Here is an 18,304-nt window from a genome sequence, read left to right as displayed (position 1 = left end):
CTCTAAAAATATCGTAGAGGTTTTTAAACGTCTTATTTTGAAATAATTTTAAACTTATAGAAAATTGCCTGAAAAAAGGTACAGAACAATCCCTATAACCTTCACCCAGCTTCCCCTAGTTAACATCTTATATAACCACAGCACAATTACAAAACCAGGAAAATAATGTTACAGTGCGATTAACTAAACGGCAGACCTTATTACATAGTGTTATTTTGAGAATCAATTAAATTCAGTGCCTGGCACTTAGTAAGACCTCAGTTAGAGGGATGCAGTTACCACTGTGAATTGGTCATCCAGGTGCTGGCTCCAGGGATCACGCCTCGAGCTCAGGTACACTTCTAGGTTTCCGGGGACAGAATATAGGACGATGCAAGGAGGCCCTCTAGTGCCTTCTCTGTGCCTGGCATCTGTTACTCAATGGGCAACTTTCCAAAACACCTTCACCTTCCCGGCCCTAAAGGTTAATTTAGGGGATTCTAGACTGGGCTTGGAGAAAGATTGTTTTAGGAATCATTCAAGATAAAGGACATGGAGCCGCTTATACATGTCTTCCACTGGTTTGGATCTTCGAAAGAGTAAGACAATATAGTGAGTTAACCGTCTAGACTACAAACCCCGTTCTCATTTACCGCACTGGCACATCATTGTGACCAATCACTAGCCCAAGGCTCAGGAGGTGTCGGCTGTCTGTGTCCTTCAAGCCACAAGGACCTGGCAGACCACAAAAGGCTTCCGGGAGTAGGCGGCCACGTTGGACAAACGGGTGGTCAGAATAGAACTACTCGTGTTAGCGCCAGTAACCCAGGAGTGCGAGTCTTAGAAACGCCGGCGGCTGCGGGGTCTCCGAGGGCACTTCCAGCGCCGACTAACCAAGGAGGTGGCTCCTCCCACCCGCGCCCAGCCGACCTCGGGGTCCCGGGCCCCGACGGGGGGCCGTCTTCCCGCCAGTCTTACCAGCGCCCGGGGAAGGCGGCCACCCAGACCTACCCAGCCTCTCGGAGCCCCAGACCTACAGGCGACGGAAGTGCGTCCGCGAACCCGGCCCAGCCCTGCGCCTGCGCTTCCGCCGGCTTCGGGAAGGTCCGAGCCGTTTGGCTTGGCCGAGCGCCCCGTGCCTGCAGCGAGGTCTGCACATCAGGACGCCTAGGCCTGTGGGGTTTTGATTTGTAACTCGCCTCATCTTGAAAAGAGGGTCCGAGCGCCAGCTCCGCGTCGTTGAGTCCCTCCGCCCTACCCCGCGCGGGGCAGCGGGCGGGGACTTTCCTAGGCGCGCTTCCCCTCCGAGCATCACTTCTCTAATTCCAGTTCACCGACCCCGAGTCCTCTTCCCCTCCCTGCCAACCTGCCTCCCTGGACAGCATCCCCCACTCCATCCCGACCCCCGTCAACCTGAATGTATTTACCAGGCAGGCACATCGCGCAACCAGAATGTGTCCGCAGTGTTCCCATCAGTACAGTCACTCCGTCTGGATCATAAATGCGCCGCAAAGAGAGGAAAGGAAAGGAGGAGGCTTAAGGCACGCTGTGATGGGTGCGGTGCTGTGTGTTCTACTTACAACCCGGAAACACGCAAAAAGCTTAAGTGACCTGCCCAGGTTTGCACAGCCCAGGGACAGGATGCACCCCATGCATGTGTGACCGAGACCTGTCCTGGGATCCCTACAGCGTGGCCACAGTGAGAGAGACCACCACTGCTCAAGGTAAAATGACAATTTCCAGGCTTATCGTGTGTATTGACATTAAAATATGAGACTGCTGCAGGGCTCGGACACTATAAAAGTTTTCTTTAGGAAAATTAGAACCCCAGGTAGAGAATAGAGTCTTCTGGAAAAATTTAACAACTGATGGTCTGTAGCTTGTAAAGGACACTTCTACTCTGCAGGCTTTTTAAGTTGGTAAGTGGAGTGGGAAGCAGGTGTTGGGGAAGAAAAATTTTCCTTCTACCTTTCTAGGTTCTTTGGTTGGTCTTATAATTAAATGGACATAAAACAGATTATCAGAAGAAAAACAAATTTAATTTTTTATGTCTAGGAGCCCTGAAGATAAGAGAGGCTTACATGCCATCCTGAGCTAATGAATGGGATAGGGGTCTGGGGCTTCAAAGGGGAGGAGGGTAATTAACAGGATGATAAGAAGAGCAGATGTTTGGTAATTAGATGTTTGCCCTGCCATGCAGATACGTCTTTTAAATGAAAAAAATTATCTCTGTTAATAGCTCGTTTTCCAGCACAGGCCCCCAGTCTAAATTATTTCCGGTAGTTAAGGGAGAGGTAAAAGTTTTCCTGAGTCTGCTGGGTCTTGGTAGTTTTCAACTCAAAATAATCCACATTCCAAAGTGGCACATTTTTGGGTAGCCTATTCTGCTCCACTTCATACTCACTTTGCATCTTGCTGAACTCTTCATGAATTGTGGGTCCACTGGAATTTTGTGCTCATGAGGATTACAAATGCTACACGTGAACGGGAGCATATCCTCTGCTCAGCCATATGCTCTATTGTCCTGTTTTACTTCACTTACAAAACACAGTTTGAACGATAAAGTTAAGAATTTCAGGACTGTGACAACAGGGCATTAAACCAAGCTCTTGACCTTCTAAAAGCAGGACACTTCTGAGTGCGAAGGCACTGTGTGACTGCGTAAGTCACACATATTTGAAGCTAGCACTACCCATCTAGCAGACTCAGTGGGGAACCTTACAAGGGATGCAACTGTGGAGAAGCCTTCAAACAAACAGGTGATAAATGTGGGAAAATTTTCAGCTGGAATTCAAATCTTATCAAGCACAGGAGAAACCATACTGGAGAAAAAAAAACCTTCTAACTGTGGTGAGTAAGGATATTATGAGGTTAAAACAAGGTATCATGTGGAAGGTATCTTGAATACATGCATTCCTGTGCTGGTCTAAGAATGTTGTAGTACAGGTGAGTATTGGCTCTGCCAAAGCAAAATGGACGAACAGAAAAAGTATGACATATTAAAGAAATAAACAAAAATAAAATATATATTAAAACCTTACAGGGACCTCCCTGGTGGTCCCGTGGTTAAGACTCTGTGCTCCCGGTGCAGGGGGCCCGGGTTCCATCCCTGGTCAGGGAACCAGATCTCACATGCCACAACTAAAGATCCTGCATGTGACAATGAAGATCCTGCGGGCCGCAACTAAGACCCGGCACATCCAAATAAATAAATAAATATTAAAAAAAAAAAAAACCCTTACAAATACCACTTAAGAAACAGGTTACAATTGTGTTTCCAGAATATAAACCAAAATTTTTTCCTAAGGTATATATTGCAGAGCATTTGTTATTATGCCTTTATAAAAATTTCACATTCAGAAGACATAAAGGTTGCTGTCTTTCCAACCAAATATTCGTTCTTTAAAAAATATGGAGAGCAGTGCCTTCAGATGGGAAAGATGGGCTCTAATATTTTAAGACTTTTTTTAAATTTCAGGAAACAAAACAAAACTTGGGTCTATAAGAAGAAGTTACGTTTGAGACTGAGAAATTTTGGTTTAAAATGAAAAGAATAAAGGAAGAGTCATTTTTAAATCCAATTTTTTGGTATAGCATGAATTTAAAATTTCATTTATGGGAATTCTCTGGCAGTCCAGTGGTTAGGACTCAGCGTTTTCACTGCAGTGGGCCTGGGTTTGATCCCTGGTAGCGGAACTAAGATCCCACAAGCTGCATGGTGCAGCCAAAAAATAAATAAATAAAATAAAATTTCATTTATTTATTATTAATCTAAAAGCTAATAATCATGACATATGAATAGTGGGATTTGGGAAAACATGGTTTCATGTCAGAGTGAATCCATTTCAAGATACTGACATTTAAAAATACTTTTGTGTTTGTCTTTTTAAAAATTCAGATATAATTGACAACATTGTGTGAGTTTAAGGCATACATTTGGATTTGATACACATATATTGCAATGTGATTACTACCTTAGTGTTAGCTAATACCTCCATCACTTCACATAATTATCTCATCTTTTTTTGTGATGAGCACATTTAAGATCTAGCCTCTTAGCAACTTTCAGGTATATAATACAGTATTGCTAACTATAATCACAATGCTGTGCATTAGATCCCTAGAACTTATTAACCTTCTAACTACAAGTTTGTATCCTCTGACAAACATCTCCCCAGTTCCCCCACCTGCAGCCCCTGGTAACAACCATTCTACTCTGTTTCTATGAGTTCAGTTTTTTTAGATTCCAACTATAAATGATGTCATGCAGTGTTTTTCTTTCTCTGTCTGATATACCTCGCTTAGCATAATGCCCTCAAGGTCCATCCATATTGTTGTAAATGGCAGGACTTCCAGGTAACTGGTAAATTGAAGAAGGGCCCTTCTTCAGTTGAGGAGGTAATACTGAAGAGGACAGATCTAGGAGATATTTTAGAATCATTTCTTACCCTTTAAGACTACAGGGACTAAAGGAAAAAACTCAAACAAACAAGGCTTAGGTGAGTCTGAAAGATCAGGTAGATGATGTGGCTTCTATTATAAGGGAATAGGAAAGAGGGTACAAAATGGCTTTAGGTGATACAGGGGAGTCAGAAAAGGTAATTTTAAGACAAAAGAGTACGTTTACTTTACAGAGCAAGCACTAAATGTACAGTAGAGGTTAGACTATGAAATTACACATGATGAAAATACAAATAGGTTTAAATAAAGATAATTTTTATTTTATGAGATCAGTCAGGAATAGTTTTTTTTTCTTTTTTGCGGTACGCGGGCCTCTTACTGTTGTGGCCTCTCCCACTGCGGAGCACAGCCTCCGGACGCGCAGGCTCAGCGGCCATGGCTCACGGGCCCAGCCCCTCCGCGGCATGTGGGATCCTCCCGGACCGGGGCATAAACCCGTGTCCCCTGCATCGGCAGGCGGACTCTCAACCACTGTGCCACCAGGGAAGCCCCAGGAATAGGTTTTAAATGAATTTAGGAAAGCAGTTGCATAGCTTCCTGCTGATGCTGATAACAGGGAGGACAGCACTGTGTTATTCTGCATCATGTCCTTTGTTGATGCAACCCAAGCTGGAATGCAGTACCTGAGAGGATGGATATTCAGTCTGATTCAGCATGGTGTTTCCTATGTCTAAGTGTTCCTGATGCTGTTCAACCTGGATAACTGTCAGAGCTTTCAACCACTCCCTTCTTCTCAAGATGGATTCTGATGTTCACCTTGCTCGTGAATGGCCTGGAATTCTGGATATTCCCATTTAAGCTGTCTTTTTCATAGTCTGGAAAGGAATAGTTGGTGGCTTCTGTGTCGCTTGATGATGAAATTCGGAATGCACTCCCATTCCACAGGCACTGGCTACAGCCTGGAAACAAGATATGGTTGGGGTGTGAAAGACTCAATGACTGAACAAGAGTTAATACCTTAGAAAGACATCTTAGGGAACAGTTCTCAGGGCGTACAATAGACAAAGAATGTGCACAGTCTTATTCCATCCTCAAGAGGAAGTAGAAACACGGAGACTAATATATCTAGTCAGGGTGAGTAGAGACTGAAGGTTTGCAGCCTTGCTCCCACAGTAGTGTTGTCCTCCTCTTTTACTGTCAGGAGACTATTCTGTTCCTTTTGGTATTTAATAGCCAAAGCTGCAGCCAGTATGGCCTATGACAGTTTGAGTAAACTCTTACTCCAAGGGTTGGGGGTATATGGCAGTCTCTGCTTCAAGGGGATTGTCCCTGGGGCTGATGTGTTGGGGTCATTCCTAAGGCAAAATAAATCATTACTAACGTAGAGAAATGCCAAGGGTTACTGAAATCTTTAACTGAGGTTAAAAGAAGACTAGTCATCTTGAAACTCATTGAATGAACCAATAAAATATTAATTCAAAAGGAAAACTGACAATTCTGGTGAATTTTGTCACATGTGACAGAAAGCACAAACTTGGCAAGACAAACAATACAATTTATAATTTGGAAACAATGTGAAGCTTGGCCACAAAGGGATGAAATCAGAAATACCAAACCAAGCATGCTGGTGTTTTCTACTACAAATAAATCTACAGATAAGACTTCTGATCATGATCAGTAAATGATCAAATGGTGTGCAGATGTTCACTAGCAACATAAACAGGTGTGTGAGTGTGCATGTGTGTGGCGTGGTGTGAGGGGGGGCAATCTGAAGTCGCAGCCCCTTCCTGTAGCTGCCGCCTTCACCTCTGGAATCCTGTTCCTGAAACTCAACAGAAGCCCTGAAACCCTGGGCAACAGCCCCCGGGCCACGCAAGCCCAAATGCCCGCTAACCAGGCGGGCGGTAGTCTTCGTGGTAGTCTCTCGGGGCCTTCAGGGCAAAGTCGCTGCCTAGCCTACCAGGTCCCTGCTGCCGCCTTGATTTTAAAATGTATGGTGAATTAGTGTTCTAAAAGGGTGATATACAAACCCCTTCCCCCTAACTTTAAAATTGTGTTGCTGCGCCGAGCGCCTTGCGGGATCTTGTTTCCCGGACCAGGGATTGAATCCCGGCCCCCCTGCAGTGAAAGCACCAAGTCCTAACCATTGGGCAACCAGGGAATTCCCCAGTACTATCTTTTCTAATTTTATATCCCGTTGTCATACTGTCAGTGACATAGTGAAGGTTAAGGTTAAGAACTAGGGCACTGGAATAGTATGTGTGTTTATATCCCGCTTCCACCATTTACTATGTGTTCTTGTGCCAGATACTTTACAGCTCAGTTTTCTCAACTATAAAATGGGAAATAAAATAAAATAAAATGGTAAAAATAACAGCATTTGTACAATCATGAGACAGGTTTTATCAGCACAGTGCCTGTAAATAGAAACTATAGGTTCAACATTACCTTAAAACAAATATTGGGTTATTTAGATCCTATCAGGACATTTCTAGTTCAAGGTCATTGAAAAATAAATGCTAAGACTTTTTTTTATAAAGCCTCTTAGTGGAAAATTTTGTTCATTAGATTATACTTCTCATATGGGAGTTCTGTTTCTAGCCAGAGTTTTCATATAAAAGCATTATATACTATAGAATATTTAGACCTTAAATATGTTTTTATTTCTCATATTAGTTCAAATGAGCCTCATCTAAAAGGTAAAACAAGTAGAGCAGGATTCACCTTTATATACTGAAATCATTGGTAGAGTTCCAACTTGTTGCAGATTCCTCTCCACTCTTCTCTCAGATACCTACCCTTTCTACACTCTCCTCTAGGTCTTTTTTGGAGAGAATAGCAGCCAGCAGCGATGAAATAAAGTTTCGGGACCTATATTTTTAGTACTAATTCCTTCAGCCCTCTTCCACAATTGTCAGTAGCCAGAGAACCCTATTTCTGTCAAGAGAGCTCCCCAGAACTACACTCTCTATCCACCTACCCAGGAAGGTGCCAAAAACCCCACAGCGTACGTGGCAGTAAAATCCCAGTTATACTACTGTGTATCTCCTCCAAATTCTAAGGTTTAGTTCAATTTGAACACCTTTCCTTACCTCTAACCCTAGCTCTTGCCTAATTTGCTTCTATTCCCCTCCTGTCTTATTTGAATCTCTGGATTATGGTCTCTTGCTTTAAATGCTCTTCCAGTTGTTCACTTCCTGGCATGACCTCTGAACACAGATTTTGGCTTACATATTGGAATGCCACCACTGCATATGTCCTCTTGTTTGACATGACTATCTAATTTAGTTGTGCTGTGTCTTCATTCTTTAAAGGAATCTTCCAAAAGAACTGTTCTGCAGTACGTTGCTCAAGCTATTCCACTCCTGGGCTTAGCCTACCTCCTCTTGTGGAGAATCATTAACTAGAGTTGATGATCAGTCTCTTTACCTGAATCTTCTTCCCCCCACACTGTAATCATGGTTATTTCCCAAGAGCGTTCTCTTTTTTATTTTCATTGCCATAGACTAACCCATTTATTAGCCTCCCCCAAATTCTGCTATTTTGGTTTGATTTTAGCAGTCAACGGAAGAGGTACAACCACTGTCTCACAGAAAGCAGACACACAGAGGTGAAGATCATATGCAGAACAGAAAACTGAGAATGAGAGAGAGAATAAAGAGACATTGGTCTTACAGTCATTCATCTCACCCAGTATTTATCTTTTATTCAATGTTTTTCACGTTTTTCTATTTCCTTATGAATTTAAGTTCTTTACATTAATAGGTTTTCCCTCTTGTGAATTCTCTGATGTTGACTAAGGTGTGAGCTCTGACTGAAGGCTCTCCCACACTCACTGCATTCATAGGGTTTCTCTCCAGTGTGGATTCTCAGGTGTCGAATAAGGTGTGAGCTCACTCTGAAGGTTTTCCCACATTCACTACATTCATAGGGTTTCTCTCTGGTGTGAATTCTCTGATGCAGGATAAGATGTGAGTTCAGGCTGAATGCTCTCCCACATTCTTTGCATTCAAAGGGTCTTTCCCCAGTGTGAATCCTCTGGTGTCTAATAAGATCTGAGCTCCCCCCAAAGCCTTTCCCACACTCATTACATTCATAAGGTCTCTCTCCAGTGTGGATTCTCTGATGCCTAATAAGTTTTGAGCTGTGTCTGAAAGCTTTCCCACATTCATTACACTGATGGGTTTTCTCTCCACTGAAAATTGCTGCATGTTTAATAAGGTTTGGGCTCTTGAGAGATTTTCCATAGTGGTGGATTTTTTCTCCAGCATAAATTCTTTGATGCTTAATAAAATCTGAATTCCATTTGAAACTTTGGTCATAGGTACTGTGTTTACAAGATTTCTGGTGTGAAAATTCATTTGAGTTCAGATTTAAGCTTCTCTCACAACAATCATGGCTTATTATTTCACCTGTAAGTGTATTTTTGTGGGTGAGGATTTTACTAAAACCTCCATCCTGAGCTGATGATGGTTTTTGAGACTCCCCTGATTCTTTTTCCTGTTGTCTCTTTAACCTGCCTTTAGACTTACAGATGTCTTGAGGCTCAGCAGATCCTTCTGACACAAATCCTGAAATTCTTCCTGATATAATTCTCTGCGATTCCATTCTCTCATAAATTTCCAGCTTTGGCACGGATCCACTGTTTTCACTCTCATTATCTAAAATAATGATGAAAAAATAAAGGGGTAAATACCTGTTTGCTGAGCTGATAGAAAATAAAACTTTGAGGTACACGCAAGATGGTTACCTATTAGTACTTCATTTGGCCACTCTAAAAATGTGTGGCCTTTGGAATTAGAGGACTGATGGATGAGGATATAAAAGAAAGAAAAATTGGTAAAAGCAAGTTATTTATGCAGTGGTTGGCAGAGAGAGGAAACAGACATCCGAGGATGAGCAGATACAACAGAAAAGATTAGGAAGAGGATCACCACCAGCAAGAATGGGGGTGGGGAACAAAGTAAGGAGAAAGAACTACGCAATGTGACTGAGAGGGCTCTTGAGGAACTTTGGGTCTATGATATTTCTAGTGTTAGGCTTAGAGGATGAAACGGAGGCATAATCTCAAAGAGAGCAGATGAGGACATAGATGCATTGAGAAAAGTAAAGTTATAATGACTCTGAGGTATGTATGTGGTGGGAGAAACCTCCATCCATCTATCCATCCAATCCACCCTTCCATTTCTTCTTCATCATTCATGGATAATCAAATTCTGTCACTTCTGCTAAATGTCCCCTATATACTTCCCTTTCTTTACATTTCTGTTACTATAGAACCTCACCGCTTCCTGTTTAGATAACTGTAACAGCCTCCTTGCTGTTCTGACTCTGAGCTATTCTTCTTCCCAGTCATCCTAAATACCCTTACCAGACTAATTGTCATTAAACCCAGTCATCCTGGGACTTCCCTAGTGGTGCAGTGGTTAAAAATCTGCCTGCCAATGCAGGGGACATGGGTTCCAGCCCTGGTCTGGGAAGATCTCACATGCTGCGGAGCAACTGTCCGTGCACCACAACTACTGAGCCTGTGCTCTAGAGCCCGCGAGCCACAACTACTGAGCCCATGTGCCACAGCTACTGAAGCCTGTGCACCACAACTACTGAGCCTGTGCTCTAGAGCCCGTGAGCCACAACTACTGAGCCCATGTGCCACAGCTACTGAAGCCCATGCACCTAGAGTCCATGCTCCGCAACAAGAGAAGCCACCGCAATGAGAAGCCCATGCACCGCAACGAAGAGTAGCCCCAGCTCGCTGCAACTAGAGAAAGCCCGCGCACAGCAACAAAGACCCAATGCAGCCAAAAATAAAACAACAACAACAACAAACCCTGTCATCCTCTTACACCCTACTCAGAAACCCTTAATCTCTTCTACGACACACCTGAGCTCTTCAGACTGGTTTCCAGGACTATGATCTAGTCCTCAAAATTCCTACCTTCTAGCTCATCAACCATATACTGTGCTCATGACTCTATATTATGCTGGAATCAAGCAGCCCCTCTTTGTTATAGGGTGTCCTTTGTGTAGAATAAGCTAGGCAGTAAAGGGGGTTAGGCAGTGCTGGTCTTAGGGTGGGAAAATTTACAATTTTAGGTGGGGTGAACGGAAATGTTTCCAGAGCAAACTTGAAAGCAGAATTTGGGTAATTTAAAAAAAATTACTGTAATTTACTCTTGGGTTTATTTTTGGGACCCTATACACCTAAAGTGATATTAAGTCCATGAACTTTTTAAACAATGAGTTTTTGAATAGCAATGAGGATTCTGTGGAGGTAGTCAGTGCAAGTATGGCCAACTTTCTATAAGAACATAAAAGAGCTTTGTAAAACCGAAAGTAAAATAAACAAAGGCAACAATATGGATCTTGTTCTATGTATCTGTGAATTATATTCTATTTCTGAGTATATCATCACATATTTGCCTCTCTTTTTCTCTATCATTGTACGTGCTTCTCTATGAACATGTTTTGTTTCTGTGAATGTGTTTCTTTCCCTTTTGCTTCTTTTCTCATTCCCTGACATCTCAACTCATTCATTTTCTTTGCTTTAACTTGCTCATAACATGAAAACATCTCATGTTTTGGAAATATTATGGATAAAGAACAAATGAAAAAAAGGAGACATTTTGGATAAGAAACAAAGTTTTCTCTCTCTTTTTCTGGTTGGCCAATGACACACAAGAAAAAACTTCTCAATTTCTCATGAAGTAATAAAGGAAGGGACCATCTACAGTTATGAAGACTAACATGAGAAGGGAGGTTCACTGTCCCAGTTCTTCAGGGACGTGCACCACAGAGAGTATTGTCCCTTACCACGGTCCAGTAGGAGTTGGGGTTCTGAAGCACCATGAAGGACCTTGGTGTTCACTGGCTGGAACTGGACACTAAGTGGTGGTCCAGGGGGTGCCACTTTTCTCCTGAATAGTTCTTGTCCATGTCCACAGACTGGAATCTGAGAAAAACAAAGTACATTTGAGCTTACGAGAGAATCCCTGTTGGTATTAAACATCTTCCAAAACCAAAGAGAACCTCCTGTAGTATTGGGTTGGCCAAAAAGTTCGTTCGGATTGAACAAACTTTTTGGTCAACTCAATAATATAAAACTGGGGAAGGAAGAATTAAGTCTGACTCAATTATAAAAGGTAGTATGGTACCAAACAGAGATGGAAGGAGACATAACTGCATACTGAACTACGAGTTCCTACAAAGCTCACTAGATATCAATCTCAGGCCCTTTTCTCCCTTTGTGGGACTCCACCCATCCTGGAGGTCTTAGATCTCCCATCCCCTTTGTACCTGGAGTACTGCTTCATCAGTGCCTCTCTCTAAATCTTCCAGTATGGTCACTGCCTCCTCTCCAGTCTCTGGGTAACGTTCATGCACCCAAGCCTGTAGATCCCCTGGCAGGATGGTCAGGAACTGCTCTAGCACCAGTAGCTCCAGGATCTGCTCCTTGGTGTGGGTTTCTGGCTTCAGCCACTGACAGCAGAGCTCTCGCAGCCGGTTCAGTGCCTCGCGGGGTCCTGGGGAATCCTGGTAGCAGAACTGCCTGAACAGCTGCCGGCAGAGCTCCTGGCTGAAGGTATCACTTCTCTGTAAGCAAGTGTCCTGCTTCCAGACAAAATCTTCCTCTTCAATCTTCACTATCAGAAGTTCTTCATCCTCTTGAAGGTTCTGAGCTGCAGCTTTCTTTGATTCTGTTGTCATCCTGAGATAAAATGTATGATCAGAATCCCACTTCTGCTCTGTGAAAGGCCTTTTTTAGTTTAAAGAGCTCTCCTGAGGGATAAAAAAATTGTTATTACTGTCTAGGAAGACAAAATATCACATCATAGAAATAGTTATTCTTCATTATACACTTAAAAGCACTAAAATACCTGTTTTGTGGAATACAACTGTTGCATAATCTCTACCTAAAAGCAGCTTAAATTTTTATTTTAAAAATAAGATAATTTAAATTACAAATATTAAATATAAGACAATATAAATATAAGGCAATATTGAATGGTAACTTGTCACATGCAATTAAATTATTTATTAGTCATAAAGAAAATAACCATCAAAACAGAAAAATGACAGAAGTGCTTCATAAAGTTGGAGATGGAAAAGAGCACAGTAGGTTACAATGGTCAGAAGCTTAATTAAAAAACTACCTTCTGATGAATGGATAGGATTTGACTAGGATGTGGGAGAAAGAAATAGGAAATTACAAGCAAGGAACAGCTTGAACAACTGGTTAATGGTAGGAACACAGAAGTGGGAAAGCAAATGTCAGTAAGTTTGTATAAGGAAATTATAAAGACAAAGGCCCTATTGAAGAAAGCTTCAAATGTCAAGTTCATGAATTCAGAGTTTATCTTTTAGGCACTGGGGAGCCAACAAAAGCTTCTGAGCAGAATGGCCTGACAAATACTGTTTGTGGAGATATATTGTTTATTTCTAGGATGGACCAATATGAAAAGATAGAAACATAAAGAGGCTACTATACTCATAAAAGTGTGGGGGAAATACAAGCTTAGAATGTTATAATTATCTATTCAGAATGTGGAACTAGGATTACTTATAAATCTCTTAAATAATAAAATAGGGCAACTTTTCTTGACAGCCAGAGGTTAACAATTTCAGTCAGTGTAACTAGCTTCTTCCCCAAAAGTCTCAGGTAGGTTTCCTTTTGTCCCAACAATTCCTTCTCTGCCTTTCTGGTTTCATGGCTCAGTCTATGTCCTGGACATTGAGGCCTATCGTATCACCAGTAAATTATAATAAACCAGCGCCAAGACTTGCTTATCAGTCTTTTGTTAGTCTTTTTGTAAGATGTGAGTTCCTCAAGTCTTATCAGCACTTTGGAATGGTCAGTCTGGTGTCTGGACTGAAAACTGAATAAAGGAATTGAGAGGTGAAGCCCCAGAGTACAATAGCAAAATACAAGTACCAATCTTTCATGTTCTTCTACTCAACATTTCACCAAGCTGACTACTGACTCTTGCACAGCCATGTATGTTATTAAGAATCTTAACACAGCAAAGCATTGGGCTAGAAGTTATATGGCAGTGGTTTCCAAGAAAGTTGAATTCAGAGCTGAGCTCACTGCCTAACTGTCATGTGGGAACTTTGTTAGAAACAGATTCCTTGGCCCTGCCCCTGGATATGCTGACCTGGTTAGTATGGGGTATGCCTAGATATTCTCTATTCTGATGTACATATATAAGGAATTTAAAAAATAGTATTTGAGTTTGCAAAATAGTTGGAAAGAAATGACATAAAACACACATGGATACAAAACATTTAAATAACAAAACAAGTTTCACGTGACACACACATTGAAAATGTTTGATAAATGTTGAAAGCCGAAGTACTAAACAAATTGCATGGTAGAGACACTGAATATCTTAAGAGCTCTGAGGTAAGGAAGGAATGTGTGTGTATGTGTGCAAATATTTCCTACAGGTGGTGGGGCTTAAACTGGACAATAAAGGATGAGAAAGATCCAGAAAGGCAAAAAGGAAGGGAGAGCAAAGAGTTGAGGAAGTGGGAAAGAACAGCAGATTGATAATGAGACCAGCTTGCAGGGTGTAATTGGAGTGACTAAGAATTGCACTACCTCTTATAAGGAATTCACCAACTCTACTGAGTTCCTACAGTTCCTAAAACAACATCTGTGGATGCAACACATATTAACCTGTATTATTTTTAGTTGTTTGTTTTCTTTTTCTTTTTTTTTCATCAGTTGACTGGAGCTCCATGAGGTTAAGGAGCATTATTAATATTTATTAATATTTATTCTTAAGTTCCCACATTTGTTGATTTATTAGATAAAAATGTAAATTAGGAAATTTGAGTTTCCTAATTGCTTTGTCTTTTGGATACTCTGTATTTTAGATGATGAGACGTCCACTTAGAAAAACATTTCCAACAGATATTAAGAGATTTTAATGGAAAGGAGTTAGGAATGGAAACACAAATTTAGATAAGATCCATGGAAAGGGCAGTTAAAGATAAATATTGAGGATAATTGTCCAAGAGTATGAAATGAAGATCACAGGCTCAGATTGAATCTTGGAAAACAGAGTTTGAGGGGGTGAAAGTAAGAACAAAATTTAGCAATGATAGAGGAGGAAAATGGGGGGTTAGAGCTATGGTATATATATCAGTCTCAATCTTTCATAATTTATTGGGACATTCTTTTGATATAGAGACCTAAGTTCACTTCTTGTTATGTTTCCTAGACGTGTTAAATGTTTACCAGGTAGTGTCTTAAATCTTTATGGGCATTACCTCATTTAGCGTAGGAAGATGAACAGTAAAGTAGGCCTACAGAATCCACAATTCCTAGCTTAAACTTAAATTATCATGCTAAGCAGCTGATTCTACAACATATGTTATCTCCTCACATAGCTGAAAGTTCTGTCTTCAGATGTTTAATCACTTCTCATCCACTTAAAACAGTCCACAACTGTAGATAAAATCATCTAGTTCTCAAGGATTTGATATATACCCCCTAAAGCTGGGTTTCAAATGTCTTACTAATCTCAAGCTAATAAACATTTATTGAGCATCTAGTGCTTTACAATCATTGTGTTGTAGCAGAGTTACAAAAATAGCTAAGCAGATATGTAAACAAATGCCATTAGGACAGAGAGTAGGGAGTAATTAGTTACGTTGGGAAAGGTGGAAGTTTCGTAAAGTGCAGGCTTCCTGTTGGATGAGTAGGTTCCTGGTGAATGGGTAGGCTCTGGGTGTGTATGTTGGGGTAGGAGGAGGACGGGGGTGGGGGGGTAGTTTTGTTGGCGGAGGGATGGCAGTTAGGGGAAATCCAGAGAGCAGGGGATTCACAGCTCTCACAGCACCTTGTGTTTCTCAAATTGAGGCACTTTACAGTCTTACAACTGCCTGATTTGCTGTCTTCTCTCATTCTAGAACGAGATATTGGTTTCAATATTGGCTTCGCGGCCTCCCCGCTACACAGGAAACACTTACTAAATATTTATTGCGTGAGTAAATTTCATGAGGATGCCGGGATGTCCCCACTTTTCCTGCGAAAAGGCAGATTACTCCTCCCATGAGAAGCAGGAGTCAGGGGCGGACCGTGGGGCAGTTTTCTTCTGGCAGAACGCAGCCGATCCAAGACAGATGCCACCCTTCCTCGCCTTGCCCGACTGGGTCAGGCCACTCCTCTTACCAGTGACCCTATAATCTCCGCAAGCAGGAATGCCCGAGCCCCCCCCAACCACGCCCTCTTAGCCCTCAACGATGACATCACGCGCGGCGGAGGTAACTATGAAAACCCATATTCTTTCCCGAAATAGGAGGGCGCGAACGCTCTCCCCACGCCAAACCTAGTTCCACCTTTCCTCGGGATTCCCCTGAGGTCCCGGTCCAGAGCGCCACAGGGCTGCTGCAATCCCGAAGGTAACATGATAGGGACTGGGTGTTTAAAGGGGACAAAGGGCCGGACATCTGAGGCCCCAGAGCCGGACTCACCTCTCCCACAGGGCTGGTTCCGATCGGACACTTCCGGTGGAAGGACGGAGCTGCAATACGCCCCCAGGCGTCCTTCCACAGAGACTTTCGAGGCTGCGCAGAAGGAGACAGGCCGGCTTTGGACTGCGCTTCCCAGAAGCCTTCGGATCTCCTCAGGAGCCGGGACTCCATTTCCCAGGCGTCTTCGCTACGGTCTTGAAGTCCTCAGACTTTGAAGGAGAAGGCGTCTTTTCTTCTCTTTGTAGTAATAAGCTTGCCTCTATAGCTCCCATGTGGGCCTCATCCTTGACTTCATCCCATTTCAGTATGGGGCCGTGAAATGGAAGCCCACGCAGCAGGGACGCGGCTCAAACTTCACCTTTGGACTTATGGGAAACTTTTCCCAAATCCTTGGTTTGTCCCTAACCCGGGTGGACCGCAGATATGCAAAACGGGGTTAATCATAACGCCTGGTTTAAGACTTTGCGTTACCCTAAATTGTGAACATTCTTTAATCCATTACCAAATCTATAAGAACCAGAACGTTGACAATAACCTAACCTTTCCTACAACTCTTTCTCTTGTCTCCCTCTGTATTTTGTGTCCCCTTACTTATTGAAAAGATAGTTCTGCTTGATACATACACATGGCCAAACAATATAGGCTTTTAATTTTAGTTGTTTTTGTCTGAAAGGCATCATGTCATAGGTAATCTGAATTTGCTTCTTTTCACTCAATAAGTTAAGATATACCCATATTGTTGAGTTAAAATTCATTTTCATTACTGTATAATATTCCATTTGTGAACATAGCATTGTGTTCATCCTTTCTCCTAATATGGGTTGATAACACTATTATCTCTCTTTTGGATTACCGCAGTAAACTTTTTTTAACATCTTTATTGGGGTATAATTGCTTTACAATGGTGTGTTAGTTTCTGCTTTATAACAAAGTGAATCAGTTATACATATGTTACCATATCTCTTCCCTCTTGCGTCTCCCTCCCTCCCACCCTCCCCATCCCACCCCTCCAGGCGGTCACAAAGCACCGAGCTGATATCCCTGTGCTATGCGGCTGCTTCCCACTACCTATCTATTTTACGTTTGTTAGTGTATATATGTCCATGCCTCTCTCTTGCTTTGTCACAGCTTTTGTTCGGCTCACAGGGAAACATTCTGACTCTGCTCACCTGTGAATGGCTGCAAGAAAGAAGAAATGAACACATCCCCTACCCGAGGCTGGTCAAACCAGGGGATATTTTGCAGGACTTATGGCCTTTTAACTTTATTTCCTAACCTCCGCCTCCCCACCCCCTTCTATAAAAGAAACTAGCATCCAGACCCTAATGAGATGGTTCTCTAGGACATTAGTCTGCCATCTTCTCAGACGCCCAGCTTTCCGAGTAAAGTTGCTATTCCTTGCCTCAACACCTCGTCTCCCGATTTATTGCCCTGTCTTGCAATGAGCAGAGCGATCTTGGACTCGGTAACAAAAAGGAGACAATCAAAGTTTAATAACATGTATACATGCAAGAACCCAGGAAAACTGAGTAACTTGCCAAAATGGCCAAAGTTCCCACCTTAAATACCGTCTTCAGCTAAAGATAAAATAGGATGTTGAGGGTGAGGAGAGTCTGTTATGGGAGATTACCAGGAAAAGCATAGTAAACAAAGGTGATTGTGATAGAGATTTGTCATTGTCTTCTCCATTGATAAAAGTTTCTAGAGATTTGGTCATTCTCCTTTTTCAGGTACAGGCAGGGAGACACACTTACAAATAAAGATTTCCCTTAAAAATGTAAATGTTCCATATGAAAGGGCAGCTTCTACTTGATTTTCAGAGCCCTTCTCTGTTAACACAAGTTCGTGTGCCCGATGCACGGTGAGGCCAAACAAACTGAAACGTCAGAGTTTGAGCAGAGAAAGGTTTATTGCAAGGCCATGCAAGGAGAGAGGTGGCTCATGCCCTAAAAAGCCCCAAGCTCCCTGAAGGAAGTGGTGCGGGGGGGAGAGGGGGGAAGGGTTTGCAGGGTCTGTGATCAGCTTGTGCACAGTTCTCTGATTGGCTGATGATGAGGTAGCAGGGTGGTGTCACAGGGGTTCACTTTATCAGTCCTTAGGCTCCAGGAGGCCTGGGGCTATGTGTTTATGGTCCTCAAGTGGTTAACATCTTCCATTTGTTTGAGAGGGGGAGGTTTTTTACATCTGTAAAACAACCCAGGAAATGCTATTATCTAGGTACTTCAGAGAGGAACTAAAGCAGAGGATATGGAGGAAGGCCTGTCCTGGGAAGGCTCCATGGGGTCCTGCTCAATTACATCCCTTGTCTGCTGTTTCTCAGAAAATAACCGGCTTAAAACAATTCATATGCCAAAGACATTTTAGGGTGGCAAATTCTGCTCCCCTACACTGCAACAAATATGGGCTAGGCGTGGAGTGGAAACTCGGCAGGTGTTACAGATCA

The 18,304-nt window shown here is 42.4% G+C and overlaps 1 protein-coding gene across 2 annotated transcripts; it reads right to left on the bottom strand.

Annotated features, from left to right (window-relative positions):
* Nucleotides 1–4,718: 4,718 nt before the first annotated feature.
* Nucleotides 4,719–16,708, bottom strand: ZNF165 (zinc finger protein 165). Of its 2 annotated transcripts, XM_060023418.1 has the most exons (5): nt 15,862–16,708; nt 11,677–12,159; nt 11,194–11,332; nt 8,913–9,041; nt 4,719–5,339 (listed from the first exon to the last, which is right to left on the bottom strand). In XM_060023418.1, the coding sequence occupies exons 2-5, from the start codon at nt 12,085–12,087 to the stop codon at nt 5,131–5,133; spliced, it is 888 nt and encodes a 295-aa protein (XP_059879401.1). In that variant the 5' UTR covers nt 12,088–12,159; nt 15,862–16,708; the 3' UTR covers nt 4,719–5,130. The 2 variants fall into 2 exon arrangements, with proteins under 2 accessions (XP_059879401.1, XP_059879400.1); XM_060023417.1 differs by lacking the exon at nt 4,719–5,339 and having other exon boundaries at nt 8,077–9,041.
* Nucleotides 16,709–18,304: the final 1,596 nt, after the last annotated feature.

This window comes from Delphinus delphis, chromosome 10, assembly GCF_949987515.2.
Source record: "Delphinus delphis chromosome 10, mDelDel1.2, whole genome shotgun sequence".
NCBI classification, from domain to species: domain Eukaryota; kingdom Metazoa; phylum Chordata; class Mammalia; order Artiodactyla; family Delphinidae; genus Delphinus; species Delphinus delphis.
This window is presented reverse-complemented; position numbering and strand designations above follow the sequence as displayed.

Bases quoted from the DNA above. Each gene is read 5' to 3' on its own strand.
- ZNF165 (XM_060023417.1), bottom strand. From the start codon at position 12,087: ATGACAACAGAATCAAAGAAAGCTGCAGCTCAGAACCTTCAAGAGGAT. The intron at 11,333-11,676 runs GTACAAAGGGGA...TGTTTTTCTCAG, and splicing joins CTGATGAAGCAGTACTCCAG to ATTCCAGTCTGTGGACATGG. The intron at 9,042-11,193 runs GTAAGGGACAAT...TCATTATTTTAG, and splicing joins CCAACTCCTACTGGACCGTG to ATAATGAGAGTGAAAACAGT.